We start from the raw sequence: 14447 nt of genomic DNA, 5'->3' as shown, positions 1-14447 counted from the left end.
TAGGTGCTATCATGTTATTTTGTACATGTGGGCAGCGTATGATACATTAATTACAACTTGTTTTGGTTTTGTAAAGGTCTTAACAAGCAGGGTTTAGGCAATATTGCCTTAGTTATTAGGTTGGTGGCATGGTATGTTTAGACCTCTACAAAACAAAAAACAAAATATATGGTTATCTTGTTGGATATTTGTAGGCAGCTTTGAATATTGTTATTGGTGATTATTGAAATATATGGAATGAGAATGGAAGATTTTATGGCTGCACAAATTTATGGCCAAATTTATGTACAGGCTCAAATTTATGTATTGATATCATTTTTTAGGTGAAAAAAAACTGATATAGCAAGTTGTATTCCAATTTTCTTTTGTGAAATCGACATACTAAACGATATCAGTTTTGGACTAATAATTGATATTTTATAACGCTTTGATATCAGATTCTTTCTTAGATCTGATATAAAAACAATGTTTAGATATCAGAATTTATTCCATACCTGATATTGATATCAAGATTATATATATCATATTCTACCATAGACCTGATATTGATACCATAGTTTTATATCATATTTTACCTCAAACCTGATATTGATATCAGGTTATATGGCAGTATTAGTATCAAATACAATATCTATTGACTAATACTACTGATACTTGGATTTTATAGATATCAGAAATAATATCAAATTGGATATCCATTTTGTATTTAGGACATCAGGTTGAAAAAAAAAATGATATATAAACAATGTTTACATATCAGTTTACTGATATATAAAATGTGAACATTAGATATCATGACTCGCTATATCAGACGGCTACCCAAATAGATATCAGTCGTATCGACATTTTTGTTGTAGTGAAAGTATGATCTTAGTTACTTTGTTTGCAGCAAAAATTCCTCATAGCCTTGGTGAACCTGCCAAACCAAGCCCTTAGAGACTGCTTCAACCCATACAAAGCCTTTTTCAGTTTTCACACCATTCTTGTATCTAAGTACTCTAGTATACCTGGAGGAGGGTCCATATACACTTCTTCAGTAAGGTTTCTATGTAAAAAAGCATTTTTGACATCAAACTGGAGGAGTACTGGCCAATTATCATTAGCTACTAATGACAACAGTACTCTCACAGTATTAAGCTTGGCAACTAGTGCAAATGTTTCTTGATAATCAACACCATAAGAACGTGTATATCCTTTTGCAACTAGCCGAGCTTTGAATTTCTCAATAGTCTCATCTGATTTGTGTTTGACTGCAAATACTCATCTACACCCCACGATCTTCTTTCCTTTTGTTAAGGACACAAGTTCCCAAGTAGCATTTTTTTTTTCAATGCTACCATTTCCTCTGCCATAGTTTTGGTCCATCTAGAATTTGTCAAAGCTTCTTGCAATTTACTAGGAATAGAAACAGACGATAATTGGAGTACATAAGATGCATATGACTTGGACAAGCTGTGGGAGGACACATGACTATTTATGGATCATATTTAACTTTGGCTTTAATTAGGATCAAGGGTTTAAATTTCGAAGTTTTCGGCGAAATTTCGCCGAAAATTTCGATTTTTCTGGGGTCCGAAATTTTAACACCAATTCGACCGAATTTCGGCCGAAATTTCGCCGAAATTTCGCTCAGATACCCTAAATGCAAATTTTTTTGAATTTGAGGGAAATTTCCACGAAATTTCGCTTAAATTTCGTCGAAATTTAGGGAAACTTCGACGAAATTTCCCTCAAATACCCAGTAACCCAGCAAACCCCAGCCCCCAGCGCACCAAATTTCCCTCACTCCCTCAAATATCCAGCCTCACAATCTCACCTGCATAGTCGTCGGCGCACACCTCCATCGATCTGAAACCCGATCTGTAGCGCCTCCTCTCTCCTTCGTCTTCTCGGCTCTGTCTCTTCTCTCTCTCTCGCCTCTCTCCTCCATCGTCTCGGCTTGCAGCGCCGTTCCGGCCACCTCGAAACCCCCGGCGTGTTTCTCTCTCTTAACCCAACCTGAAAATCTGAAATCAGTTTGTGCGAAGCCGAAGTGCCATACTGCCAAGTCTGCCATCAACCCGTGACTTTTGCTTGACTTCTTTTGCTTGACTTCTGATATAAAAGATCAAACGCACACCCACTGTTGTTTTGTTGACGGCCCTTTCAAATTGGAAAATTGAACCTAGTGACCCACCCTCACGGCCTCACCCCATACTTATTTTTGTAACCCCTCTTTTTGAAAGAGAGATTGCTGGAGGAGGAAAGAGAGAAGAGAGAAGGCTTGGAAGGGAGGGAAGAGAGAGAGGGAAAAAAAAAATCAACTAAATGAGGTTTAATTTGGTATACAGGCCGTGAGTCTCTAACAATCGGTATGAAAAATTGAAAATAGTGTTGTATCCGTAAAACTATGACCAGAGTACTTCACTGCTTTTATTTAGATTTGACAGTAAAAATCAATAAAGAATGTGCTTAATTTTCTGATGTGGGTCATGTGGTCCACTTTAATATGAGTCTATTCTGTAAACCACATATCAAAGTGGGCAAGTAATGCAATCATAGCCAAGCCCATATTCCATGGTATATGATTGTTTGGTGCAGAAACACACAAACAGCTGTATGCACCTCAAAGCAGACAAGCATAGGGGCTGCAGTTCCACCCAAGGACCCAAGGTCATAAACTACACCTCACAAGACAATAAACGTAGGCAAAACCGCAAAACTTGGTATACTTGTATTCATTGTTTTTTTAATTAGAGTTTTATAGTTTTTGTTTTTGTTTTTTTTTATTTGGTCGAAAACAGGTTCCTGTGGTGGCTGTAGTTAGATTTCATTTTCAATCAAGTTTCTAATTTCTATAGTTAGGTTCTATTTTGAATTAGGTCCATGTCTTAAGGCCGTCACTGTGAGTAATAGTCTAATAGACTAATCTAAAGTTCTAAACTCTAAACTGTCTAATAGACTTAACTAACGGTGTAAATGTCTAAATTAATGTATCATGTATTGATGTATATGAGTATATCTGTATGTATGAGGTTGAGTATATCATTTACCCACTTTTAAATATTATCTAACATCAATTGATCAATATCATATTTTGGGTTTACATGTAAATTATATTGATCTTGGGTTGATTTATATAAGATAAATTATATTGATCTTGGGTTGATTTATATAGATTTGGAATTAATTGTATAATTTTGGGTTGATTTTGATTTGTATAAGTGTATGATTTTGGGTTAATTTTGAATCTTTAATCGTATAATTTTGGAATTGATTGTATAATTTTAGGTTGAATTTGATTTGTATGATTTGTGTAATTTGTATGATATATAAATATTGATATGGAAGCTGAAAGTGGTGATATGATATGATTATGAAATTGGAATTGATATGATTTGTTAATAATTAATATGGAATTTGTATGATTTGTTAATAGTATCTAATATGTATCATGTATGGAATTGCCGAATTGGTAATTTAAAATTAGTAAAATTAATATGGAGTTGGTAATAAATTAATAATTAATATGTAATTAGTAATATGGAAATGAAATTGGTGATATGATATGAAATTACAAATTAGTAATATGGAAATTAATATGGAATTGCTAATTGGTAATATATTAATATGAACTCATTGGCACAACAAGAGACAAACTCATCTGCCTTACTTGGTTGAGTCTGATAGTAATTCATTGGCACAACAAGAGACAAACTCTTCAAATGAGTATGCTTATGGGCAAATTCAACCACAACAGGTTCCTGATCCATATGGTTGGCATGTTGGCAATTACATGCAAAATTATGCTGGAGAAGTATCTTGGGATGATTATTCTTCACATTACACCTACTCTGGACATGATGATACTGAAGACAGCGGAAATTTTGAACCTCCTAGAAACTCTATGTGGTATTGATTACTTTTGTAATTCATGTGGCAATATTATAGTAAAAATAAAATTGAGGTGTTATTGAAGTAATTATTAATTAGTGAAGCATTTTTTTAATAGTATTTGCCTCCAGCGCGCATTATATTCATCACATATCACATGAAACCTACCATATAATTTGGTTTTTTCAATGTTTTTTATCAATGTAGTAGATAATATGTTAAATAAACATATGGTGAAGTTTCATTCAAAATTTCCGTATTTTGATAATAATTTCCGTCATTTCCGTCGAATTTTTGTCGAAATTTAAAAATCTTCGAAATTTCCGTCGAAATTTCCATCGAAATTTCCGTCGAAATTTCCTCGAAATCCAAAATTTTATTCCTTGATTAGGATCATGTTCATATCTAGTTAGGGGTTGACCACGATTAGATCGAGGTGGAAGAAGATATTGGGATGGTTCAGGCTCAAGCTTAGTTACATTAATTAAATCATGAATATTAAAGTCAACAAGAACGAGGTCAGGTGATACCTCTAAGGAGTCATCTAGAGAAGATTGGTTCAGTGGGTCGGTTGTAGGAGATAATGTACTATCATGGATTGGATCTTCATAACCGCTAACTAAACGCTTGGAAAAGGACGTGTTGACTTCTTTTTCCTCAATACTAGATGACCTAAACACCTCAAAGAACCCCATATCCTCATGATTTTGCACTTCTTCCTTAGTCTCCCTTTGAAGTGAAGAATCAATGATCCCTCTTGAGTAGAAAAGCACATGTTCATGGAATATGACGTCCATGGTAACATAAAACCTCTTGAAAGAGGGGTGGTAATACCGATATGCAAAAGAGATCGAACATCTAGGTTTAATTTGAATCAAAAGAACCAATTCGAAGCATTATAGAACACATAGAAAATACTTATTCTTCTCAATTAGTTATCGCCCCCTTGCATATGATCATTTCAAACTCCTATGTCTCCTTTTAATTGTTTCCCTTGACTCTCTCTTTATCGCTTTCACGCATCATTTATCACTGAGAGACTTCAAAAACGACAAAAAAAGAAAGATGAGATTCTTTGGTTCTTCAATTAAGTAAATATTTAATAATGTATGTAGTAACCCAAACATCATTTTTTTAGGTATGTTATTTTATTATTTTTCTTCTCAATTATGGTATAATTTCTTATTTCAATTTACACAAATTAACAATTTGGGTAAGTTGTGTTACATAAATTCATTTTTTTAACTATTTTTTTTCTAGGTTTAAGATTTACAATTAGATTAGACAATGACCAGTTAGGATCATGCTCGTTCAATTAGTTATCTCCCCCTTGCATATGATCATTTCAAACTCCTATGTCTCCTTTTAATTGCTTCCCTTGACTCTCTCTTTATCGCTTTCACGCATCATTTATCACTGAGAGACTTCAAAAACGACAAAAAAAGAAAGATGACATGCTTTGGTTCTTCAATTAAGTAAATATTTAAAAATGTATGTAGTAACCCAAACATCATTTTTTTAGGTATGTTATTTTATTATTTTTCTTCTCAATTATGGTATAATTTCTTATTTCAGTTTACACAAATTAACAATTTGGGTAAGTTGTGTTACATAAATTCATTTTTTAACTATTTTTTTTTCTAGGTTTAAGATTTACAATTAGATTAGACAATGACCATTTGGGATCATGCTCGTCCTTGTGTCTTTCTGTTAATAAAAATAAATCCCAAAACTTAAAAATTTACTCAGTACACCCAAAATGAATTCAATCTTACCTCTTCAACTCAGGGGCTCTCTTCTCCACGTCCAGTTCTCTCTCTCTCTCTCTCTCTTCCCCTGTTTTTCCTTTCTCTTTTCTTTCTCTTCTCTTCTCTTTCTTTCCTTCCTCTTCTCTTATTTCTCTCGGGTTCTCTTCTTTCTTGCTCTGTTTTCCTTTCAATTTGGTCTAACACTAGCAGCTGCCTCCTTTTTATTTAAACCCAACCTTATAATATCAACACAACACACACACACACACACTCCACCGCCTAACACCACTGCCACAAACACACACTACTCACTCACTCACTTAAACCTATCCAATCACAAGTTTCCCTTCCTAAGGAGGAAAGCTAGCACGCACCACAAAATAGACACTTGAAGTTGATGGACGTGAGTCTAGCAACTTCCTCATTTTTTTTTTATATATTATAACTCTAATTAAAATATCAAAAACAAATATATAAATTATAATAGTAAATATAAGTATAATTAAATATAAAACAAATAACTAAAATAATAAACATAATTTACTTTGTATTAAATATATGTTATTACAATCTAACCCCCTTAAAGAAATTTCGTCCTCGAAATTTGATACTGATCCCAAAAGTCAAAGAAATAAGTTAGAATACTTTTGACGTACTTCAGCTTCTACTTCCCATATCATTTCTTCGGCTTTCCTATTTCTCCACAATACTTTAAGTAACGGGATCATCTTAAGTGCGGAGAACTTGTTCTTTATGATCTAATACCTGCACGAGTCTTGTCTCGAATGATAATTGTTCGTCCAATTCAAGTTCTCTCAAATCGAGTACATGTATTGAATCTAACTGACATGGTCGTCCATGATTTATCCATATATATAGTAGCTCCAATTTGCATTCCATTACGTGCTCGTACGTACGCTCAAGCTCTATCTATTTAGACTAGAAATAAATCACATATCTCAGTAAATTCTCGTTCTTCAACGACTCACATTCCATACCCTTAAAAGAAATCTCGTCCTTGAGATTTATAAAATCTTAATCATCAAGCAATGACCACTACTATCAAGTTCACCAATGATAAGGTAATCACTTCTATCATCTTCAAATAATAAAATTCATAACCTCAAATAATATTTCAATCATCGAGATCAAATTGAAATTTCACACCTTATTGTCTCCTAGGATTGTTTAAATTGATTAATCCACAATAGATCACCAATATCTTATATCCAAAATGACATTCGCACTTCACAATTCAAATATCTCCAAAAATAGACAGCACCCAAACACCATAAACACTTACATCTCGTTCCTTCTAATCCTGTTGGTGTTATTTAGAAACTTATGAGGAAATCGATAACACTCAATAGCTACAATTTCAACTTATCAGTCACAACTCATCTTAATTCTAAACTAAAACTTCCAAGTGCAAAAGATTATCTCTCAATCATTTCCATGTTCGAAGCACATCCACATATACCATCAAACTTAAGGAATCCATAACTTTGCTTCACAAGATCCGAAAATTCTCTCAAATCATCTCCATAGTAATTCAGTATCACAAATTTAAATGAAAAACAATCCTCAAGATTCGTCACAAATTTAGTCACTTAAACATTCAATCCACTCTTCACGGCTAAAGGGAAGAAGAAGCTATTCATGCCGATGAAGGAGCGTACGTATATGGAAGAAATTGACTGGATGGAAAGAAAAACTGCTATCTAAGGCTGGTAAAGAAATCATGATAAAAGCGGTCTTCCAAGCGATCCCGACTTACTATATGAGCCTCTTTCGTATGCCCAAGGGTGTACAACTGTTGGAAAGGAATATGGGCTCTCAATGTCCCTGCGAAAATAAAGCTTTTTTTCTTCGGAGAAGCTGTCATGAGATTCTCCCATGCAATTTTAGTTTGTTTCGTCGCACTCTAACGGACGACCCAATCTGTAAACGTTGTGGGGAGGAATTGGAAACAGTCCTACATGCCATTTGGGGTTGTGCAAAGGCTCAAGATGTATGGAACCTGTCAGTTTTGAGTGACCTCTTGGCTCTACCTTTTGAAGGCAGGTTTGGGGTCTTCTGTGGTCATGCACAGAATGTTCTAAAGGAAGGTGAGAAACCATTGTTTGCCTTTTTATGTTGGGCAGCTAATCTTGGTGGCTACCAAAACTATCTTCGGCTCCTTCTCTGCTAGTGAATATGAGTTGATGGCAGCGGTATTTGGACTGCAGCTTGTGCAAGATCTGCAACTGGAGCACCTAATACTTGAGATGCACTCAAAGGACGTTGTTCGATGAATTAATGACCTGTTCCCTTCGTTCGCAGCAGACAGTGCGATTGTGGAGGACACAAAAGACTTGCTGGCGAGCTTCGCGGATGTTAGCTGTCAATTTCGCCGGAGGGAATCAAATAGAGTAGCACATCTTTTAGCAAAATTTGATTTTTCTAACCATAGATGTCATGTGTGTTTGGATGTGGAGTCTGGACCTCACTGGCTTGGTCCTTTTCTGTATGAGGATATTACTCATTAATAAAATCCTTCATTTTGGTCTCAAAAAAAAAAAAAGAAGAAAGGATGAACCGTTTCTAGCAAAAAGTGCATAGAAGTTAATTAGGATTTGATCAACTAAAAATTAGGGGTTAAGTTTCAAATTTTAAATGTTCAAGACTAAGAGTTCAAAAGGCACTAACAAAATTTAGCCACTTGGTTTTGCTCATTAATCTTTACTTGGGCATTTGGTCTAGTGGCCCGGAATTCATTTCTCGGAATGCCCCACTAATTCAATCTATTTTGTTTACCTTTATTAAAAAAAACCAATTACTTTTATTTTATAAATAAAGGGAGAAATAACAAGGTGATTATTTTCTAACCATTTCCTTTGTAAAAGAGTGAGAAACTACGTGACTAGTATTGCACCTTATTTTTCTCTTGCATCATCACACAGCACTGAGAAAATAAAAGCATCAGTCTCCTAAGCTCTAATGGACATTGGAGGGTTGAGTACAGCTCCTAAAGTAGGTTAAGATGCTGAAACTTGTTCACTCAGTTCAAGCCATCATGCAGCATAGGGAGAGGCCATGTCAGATATCCCGCCCATCATCTTCTCCGCCTGCTCTCCACGCTCCCCTGAAAATTACAAATACATGAAAGATAACTCAGGTAAATTCTATTCATCACTTCAAATGGCCATACAAAAAACTACATATATCATCTTAAAATTAGATCATTTTGACATGTAAAAAGTTACCGGTGCGAATTCTTATTACGTCTGAGACTGGCACCACTGCAGAACACACGAAACCACATTAGAAGTTTGTCAAAATTGAATCCACCAAATATTTAACAGATCCCAGAAAATGACAAGCGTTATGTTTAAGATTTACACGTAACTAGCACAGTGATTGCAGAATACACCTCACAAAGACTTTTGAAAACGATCAGCCTTCTCCAAAATATCTACTTTTCCTACCAATCTGACTTTAAAGTACAATTTCACTACTGTTGAAATTATCTCAAATCACAAACACGATATAATGTAAATTAGCGAATCTGGCTCCCTAATCCAGGAGGGATATGCATCTTTTCAAGAACATGTATAGATGACAAAAGTAGACAGTCATAAATCCATCAAAGGTGCAAAGCTTGTTGTATATTTAAAAAATGCATCTGAAAATAAGGTTAAAGTTGTATCTAAAATGTATCTGATAATATAGGTCTTAAAGTTGTAGTTCAAATTCAGAGTACATCTTTTTCAGCAATAAAATAATGCAAGCCATGCCCTGGTCATGTTAAAGTAACAGATTTTAGAATTTTGATATTCCTCATTAAGGAAACAAGAACAAGGCCTTAACCCAGGGAGAAAAAACAAGGCTACAAATAAACCAAATTCATTTAAATGTTCTTTGAACTACTTAGGTGCTTACTATCGTAGATTGTATCATTGTAGTTTCGAAATTCAACTATTTGCAACGGATGAAGAAGTTTCAAGTCTTACCAAAAATCTTGCCATCGCCAATTTCTCCAGTCCTTGCCTCTTCAATTATCTTGTCTATTACTATTTCAACCTAAGAAATAATGACAAGCACAATTCAATCAGTGAATTTTATCAAGAAAACATTTATTTTTTCCCCTCTTCCAAGAGCATCAAGATGGCAAATGATGTCTCACATCTTGAACAAGAATTCATTGTGCAACTAAAATTATGGCTCTTCATACCTGGTCTTTGTTCACTACAATCTCCATTTTAACTTTAGCGACAAAATTGTCTTCAGAAAATTCAGAGCCTTACAAAGTAATAAACAAGAACAAATTATGAAATGGAAATACAAAGAAAAAAGTTGGACAATAGATACGCAACAGTAGCTAAATGGGAAGGGACCATTATAAAACATCTGGTAGATTTCTTTCAAATGAAGGGGAAAAAGATGCATGCCAAGACCAGAACATACCACCCTGCCTCTCTGTTGAACCACCTTGAGCACCAAAGCCTTTAACATCAGATACCGTAACGCCACGAATACCAATTTTTAGCAGAGCCTTTGATTTTCACAAAGGAGGAAAAAGAAAAAATTAGTAATGATGCTATTTTCTTGGAGCTTTATAAATATGACAGTTGAAAAGACCAATAACCAGAGAAACATGTATAGCCAGAAACTGTCTAAAGCTGCACTGTATGGTAGTAGGAAGGCGAACTGCAATGAGAAAATGCATCCAAAAAGATGGGTAAAACCAGGAAACTATAGACTAAAAACCTAATTTTGTTATAAACAAATTCATGGAACATCAAAGGGCAACATCTTAATTCTTCAATTTATAATGATTTTGCTTCTATATTTCTTTTGGTATGCCAAATGGCATTACTTACTGCATCACAGGCAACCCACTAGCATGGCAGCCCCCAATGATGCCTCATGGCTGCAATGAATTGAAGGTACTGCAGTGGCCACAGAAATGCTGAGACTAGCATGAGCATTATCAGAATCTTGGCTTGACGAGGAACAAGGAAATGGATATATAAGCCTTGGTTGGGCAGATATAAGAATATATTTTTTATTAATGAAGTCCAGAAAAGAATCATATAGATGTACAATTAACAGCTACCGATTGATCTTTCGACATGTCACAACAGGTGGATCAAAACGATACAAAATGAAGGCTCACTATGTCTCGTGAGGAAAATTTCTATCGACCAAAACTCTTTAGTAGAATTTCATAAAAAATGCATGCCATAACCTTCACTATTCATGGTTTTTGAAGTCCTATATGATGTTCAACTAAATTAATTTATACAAAGTGTTCCATATATGCAAATGAATTAAATCCAACCATGGAAGAACACGGAAAAGTGCTTGAGATAACAATAGAACACGGCTATCATCTTGATAACAAAATTTGATGCATAAATCAATCATTTTCCTGATTTAATTTTCCTAAAAGAAAGAAGCAATGCCAATTATATGTACAGTATGTTGTGCTTAAGGTTCAATAGTTCTTACCGAAGAAACCTGCGCAACTCGCCAAGGCCTATTTCGTCCCATAATCAGAACAAAGATTAAAAAAAAAAAAAGCATTAGATAGAATCAAACCCCATAAGCTCATATGTTTTACCCACATAAAAGCCAACAGACATGCAGAGCTATAGACAAGGAATCGAAACAAAACCATGCATGAATGAGACGAGCACATAAGATTGTTGTATAGAAAGAAGAGGAGAGTGAGTGGTCTCTGCACCTCAGAATCGCTTCCACTTTGAAAAATTTCGAGTCTTGGATATAATCTACGAGCAAACAACAATGGAAACCATGAAAATTGAAAAATCCGAGACACCCAAATCATACATCCAACCAAATATGAAGTAACACTCAAAACCCATGAATTAATTCGGAAAAAAAAAAAAGCGCGGTACATAAAATGGGAATACGAACCAGGAGAAGTCTGTGCTCTTATCACAGGAACAATGGACGCATTTCTTGCGCGTTTGAGAGTGACAATGGGGTGAGAGAACCGAAAATCTCTGAGCTTGGTACGGATCGAGCTCGATTCTATAAGAGGAAGCTCTCTGAGGTGGGAATGGAGGGGGCTCACGCTCGGCTTCACCATTGTAGCCATGTTTGTCACTGCTGCTGTGTAAGCAGAGCAAAAAAGTTTCAGTGACTCGGGTTTGGGCTACTGAGGCAACTGACTAAGGCTACTGAGCCAGTGAGCCTCGCAGTTAACGTTTGGAAATTGGAATGCTGAAGCTTTAAAACGACGCGTGTAAGAATCTTCATGCTTGCTTTTGATATGGGCTCTAGTAAGGTCAACAGGCCCATTACTGGTTCCAAAAGCCCAACAGGACGGCCCAAGAGAGTTGAGAGGGTGCTTTGTATTCTATGGTGTCATTGCTTTGGAAGAGAGACTCCAGTTAGTCTGCAGTTTAGGAATGGCTGCAGGTGAAGCTAAGGAAGAATATGTGTACAGGATCAGCACCGCAAAGGAGTGGGAAGAGTTGCAGAGCTCTGGTTCTAGTTTCGGTGGACAGCTTGACAACACTTCTGGCTTCATTCATCTTAGCAACCTAAATCAGGTCTCTCTCTCTCTCTCTCTCTCTCTCTCTCTCTCTCCTCAAATTCTATGTTATATCTCAATCTAATATAATTTTCAAAATCTTTGTCCTTTTCTCTCAAACACAATTTCTGAACTCTTTTTTGGTCAGAACACAATTTCTGAATTTCTTGCCTTGTAAAACTCTCAATTGATGTTTGACCAAAAAAAAAAAAAAAAATCTTAATTGATGGAGTAGAGGAGTAGACCCACTAGGGCATACACTTACATCAAACCCAGTAGCCAGTTTGATTATGTTTACCCTAACACTGAAAAATTATGTGTATTGGGTTCTCTCTGTTGTTTTTTTTTTCCTTTATTCAGAAACCTCATGTTAATCAGATTAGACCTTACTGGTTGAAAACTTAGCTGAATGATTAATTGCAGCCCATAATATTTTCTGCCTATGTATGGAATTGATTATTGATACCTTATAATGGTTTATTTTTCAGGTACAGTCAACATTGCAGAATTTTTTCCTTAACACTAAGGTGGATCTTTACCTGCTTCAAATTGACGTTAAAAAGGTACATATAAGATGTTGATGTGAAGTTGGAAATGAACTATGACCACAACTATATATTTGATGTGCATGGATGTTGATGTGTGAAAAACAACTGTTATAAAACCACTGTAGAGCTATAAGATTCTCAAAGTATGAGAGGTGATAGGAACCAGTTGTTATTCCCATTTGCCCCCAAGCAATATATCTCACCAGTTGAGTATATGTTTCATTTGTAATTTTCTTTTGAAGAATCAGTTCCATAAAATAAAAGCTGAGTAACTGAATTCACACTTTTATTACATTCAAAACTTGGAAAAAATTACACTCCATTCAGAAGATTTCATTGAAATATATACTTGTTTTTGTACATTGGAGTTGAGTTCCCTTATATAAACTTGACATCATAACTTTGACCAATTTCTCAACAATAGTTCACATATAGGTTATTCTATGGATCCTAGACGTGCAACTGCAGCTGCCCCATGCTTCTACGTTCTACCTACTTTTAAAATGAGAAGTTATGGATAGCGAACTGTATTCCTGCATTTAATGGATTAGGAAGAAGACTATATTTCAGATACTAGCTTCTTGGGAGTTGAGTTGAGGCATGGTGATAAAATAAAACTTCTAAATTCTGTTTTTATATATATTATATACATTTTTGTTCACAAAGAGGAATGTACATATCAGTTACCAGAAGGTGGCAGATGATGAATCTGTAAGCTTTGGTCATCAGATAAGCTGCAATTGGCTAGCCAATCAGCTTCAAAATGTTCCTTCCTGTAGGTATGCTACAGAATGATCTCCCAGTCTCAATCTTGTTCCGGAACTCCTTGCATGAGCAATTGTCCTTCCTAGTTTGAATCTGATTCTAGCAGAACCTTCCCAAAATGCATTTTATGCTAGCCTCAAGGCACAGAAAACCCCCCAAAGTTCAACAAGGACTTTGGAATAAGACTTCCAGCACTTGCTCTCCCATAGTCTCCTTTTGAGTTTTGAACACCCATCTTTGTAGACCTTTCTTTGTGATAGTTTATGTGTCAACATGATGATCACACTTATGGTATTGTTGGCATTGTTTCCCTTTTGGTCTTCATATCTTGTAATCTGAATATCAAGATAAATTTGCTATTTTGACATGCATTTTTGCAGCTGGGCGAAGGATTAGTATATGAAGTTGTTGATGGTACCAATAGCTTCCCTCATTTCTATGGTCCATCTAGAAGTTTCAGTCCTCTCCCTCTAGATGCGGTTACAAAAGCAGAGAAGCTGTCTCTGTCAGGTGGCGAATTCAGTTGTAGTATGCTGCAATAATAAGCCGCTTAAGCTTTGATTTGGTTTTCTTTCATTTCACCTTTGTTCTTTGTATTGTGGGGGATCGAGAGACATACCATGCCCCAACTGCTGTAGTTATTTTGTCTTACCGTACTACCTCCAATATACTATTTGAAAGCTTTTGTTAATGATACCAATGGATGGCCAAGGTTTCATATGACAATAGTTGTGTGCTCCCAAAGCATGACTAAGAATGCAATAACATTGTGAGTGAGATTTGAAAGGAAGTATGGATAGATGTTTGATGCAAAAATCAAAAGGAAGAGAGTTCAAGTCCCATTTACTTTTCACAGATGGTGGAAGTTTTTAGCATTTAGGTATGATATGGATGGTGCACATTGTCGGGTTGTCTTTGAAAACATTAGTTTGTAACATTTAAAGACTGTCATAAAAAATAAACACATTT

General features: G+C 35.4%; 2 protein-coding genes across 2 annotated transcripts; one reads left to right on the top strand and one right to left on the bottom strand.

Moving 5' to 3' along the window:
- Positions 1-8462: 8462 nt before the first annotated feature.
- Positions 8463-11842, bottom strand: GLB1 (nitrogen regulatory P-II-like protein). The gene is made up of 8 exons (XM_086247790.1): positions 11544-11842; positions 11350-11395; positions 11115-11142; positions 10068-10155; positions 9835-9902; positions 9614-9683; positions 8867-8902; positions 8463-8745 (listed from the first exon to the last, which is right to left on the bottom strand). Exons 1-8 carry the CDS (start codon positions 11725-11727, stop codon positions 8675-8677), a joined length of 591 nt encoding a protein of 196 aa, XP_086103916.1. The 5' UTR covers positions 11728-11842; the 3' UTR covers positions 8463-8674.
- Positions 11843-12025: 183 nt separating this feature from the next.
- On the top strand, positions 12026-14172 carry LOC147283181 (dihydroorotate dehydrogenase). The gene is given in 4 exon segments (XM_086248610.1): positions 12026-12184; positions 12654-12728; positions 13859-13978; positions 13980-14172. Coding segments are annotated over 4 exon segments (399 nt in total). The 5' UTR covers positions 12026-12040; the 3' UTR covers positions 14040-14172.
- Positions 14173-14447: the final 275 nt, after the last annotated feature.

This window comes from Dryas octopetala, chromosome 6 (assembly GCF_963921425.1).
Source record: "Dryas octopetala chromosome 6, drDryOcto1.1, whole genome shotgun sequence".
Classification (NCBI taxonomy): Eukaryota; Viridiplantae; Streptophyta; class Magnoliopsida; order Rosales; family Rosaceae; genus Dryas; species Dryas octopetala.
Note: the sequence above shows the minus strand (reverse complement) of the source record. Positions and strands in the feature narration are given on the sequence as shown.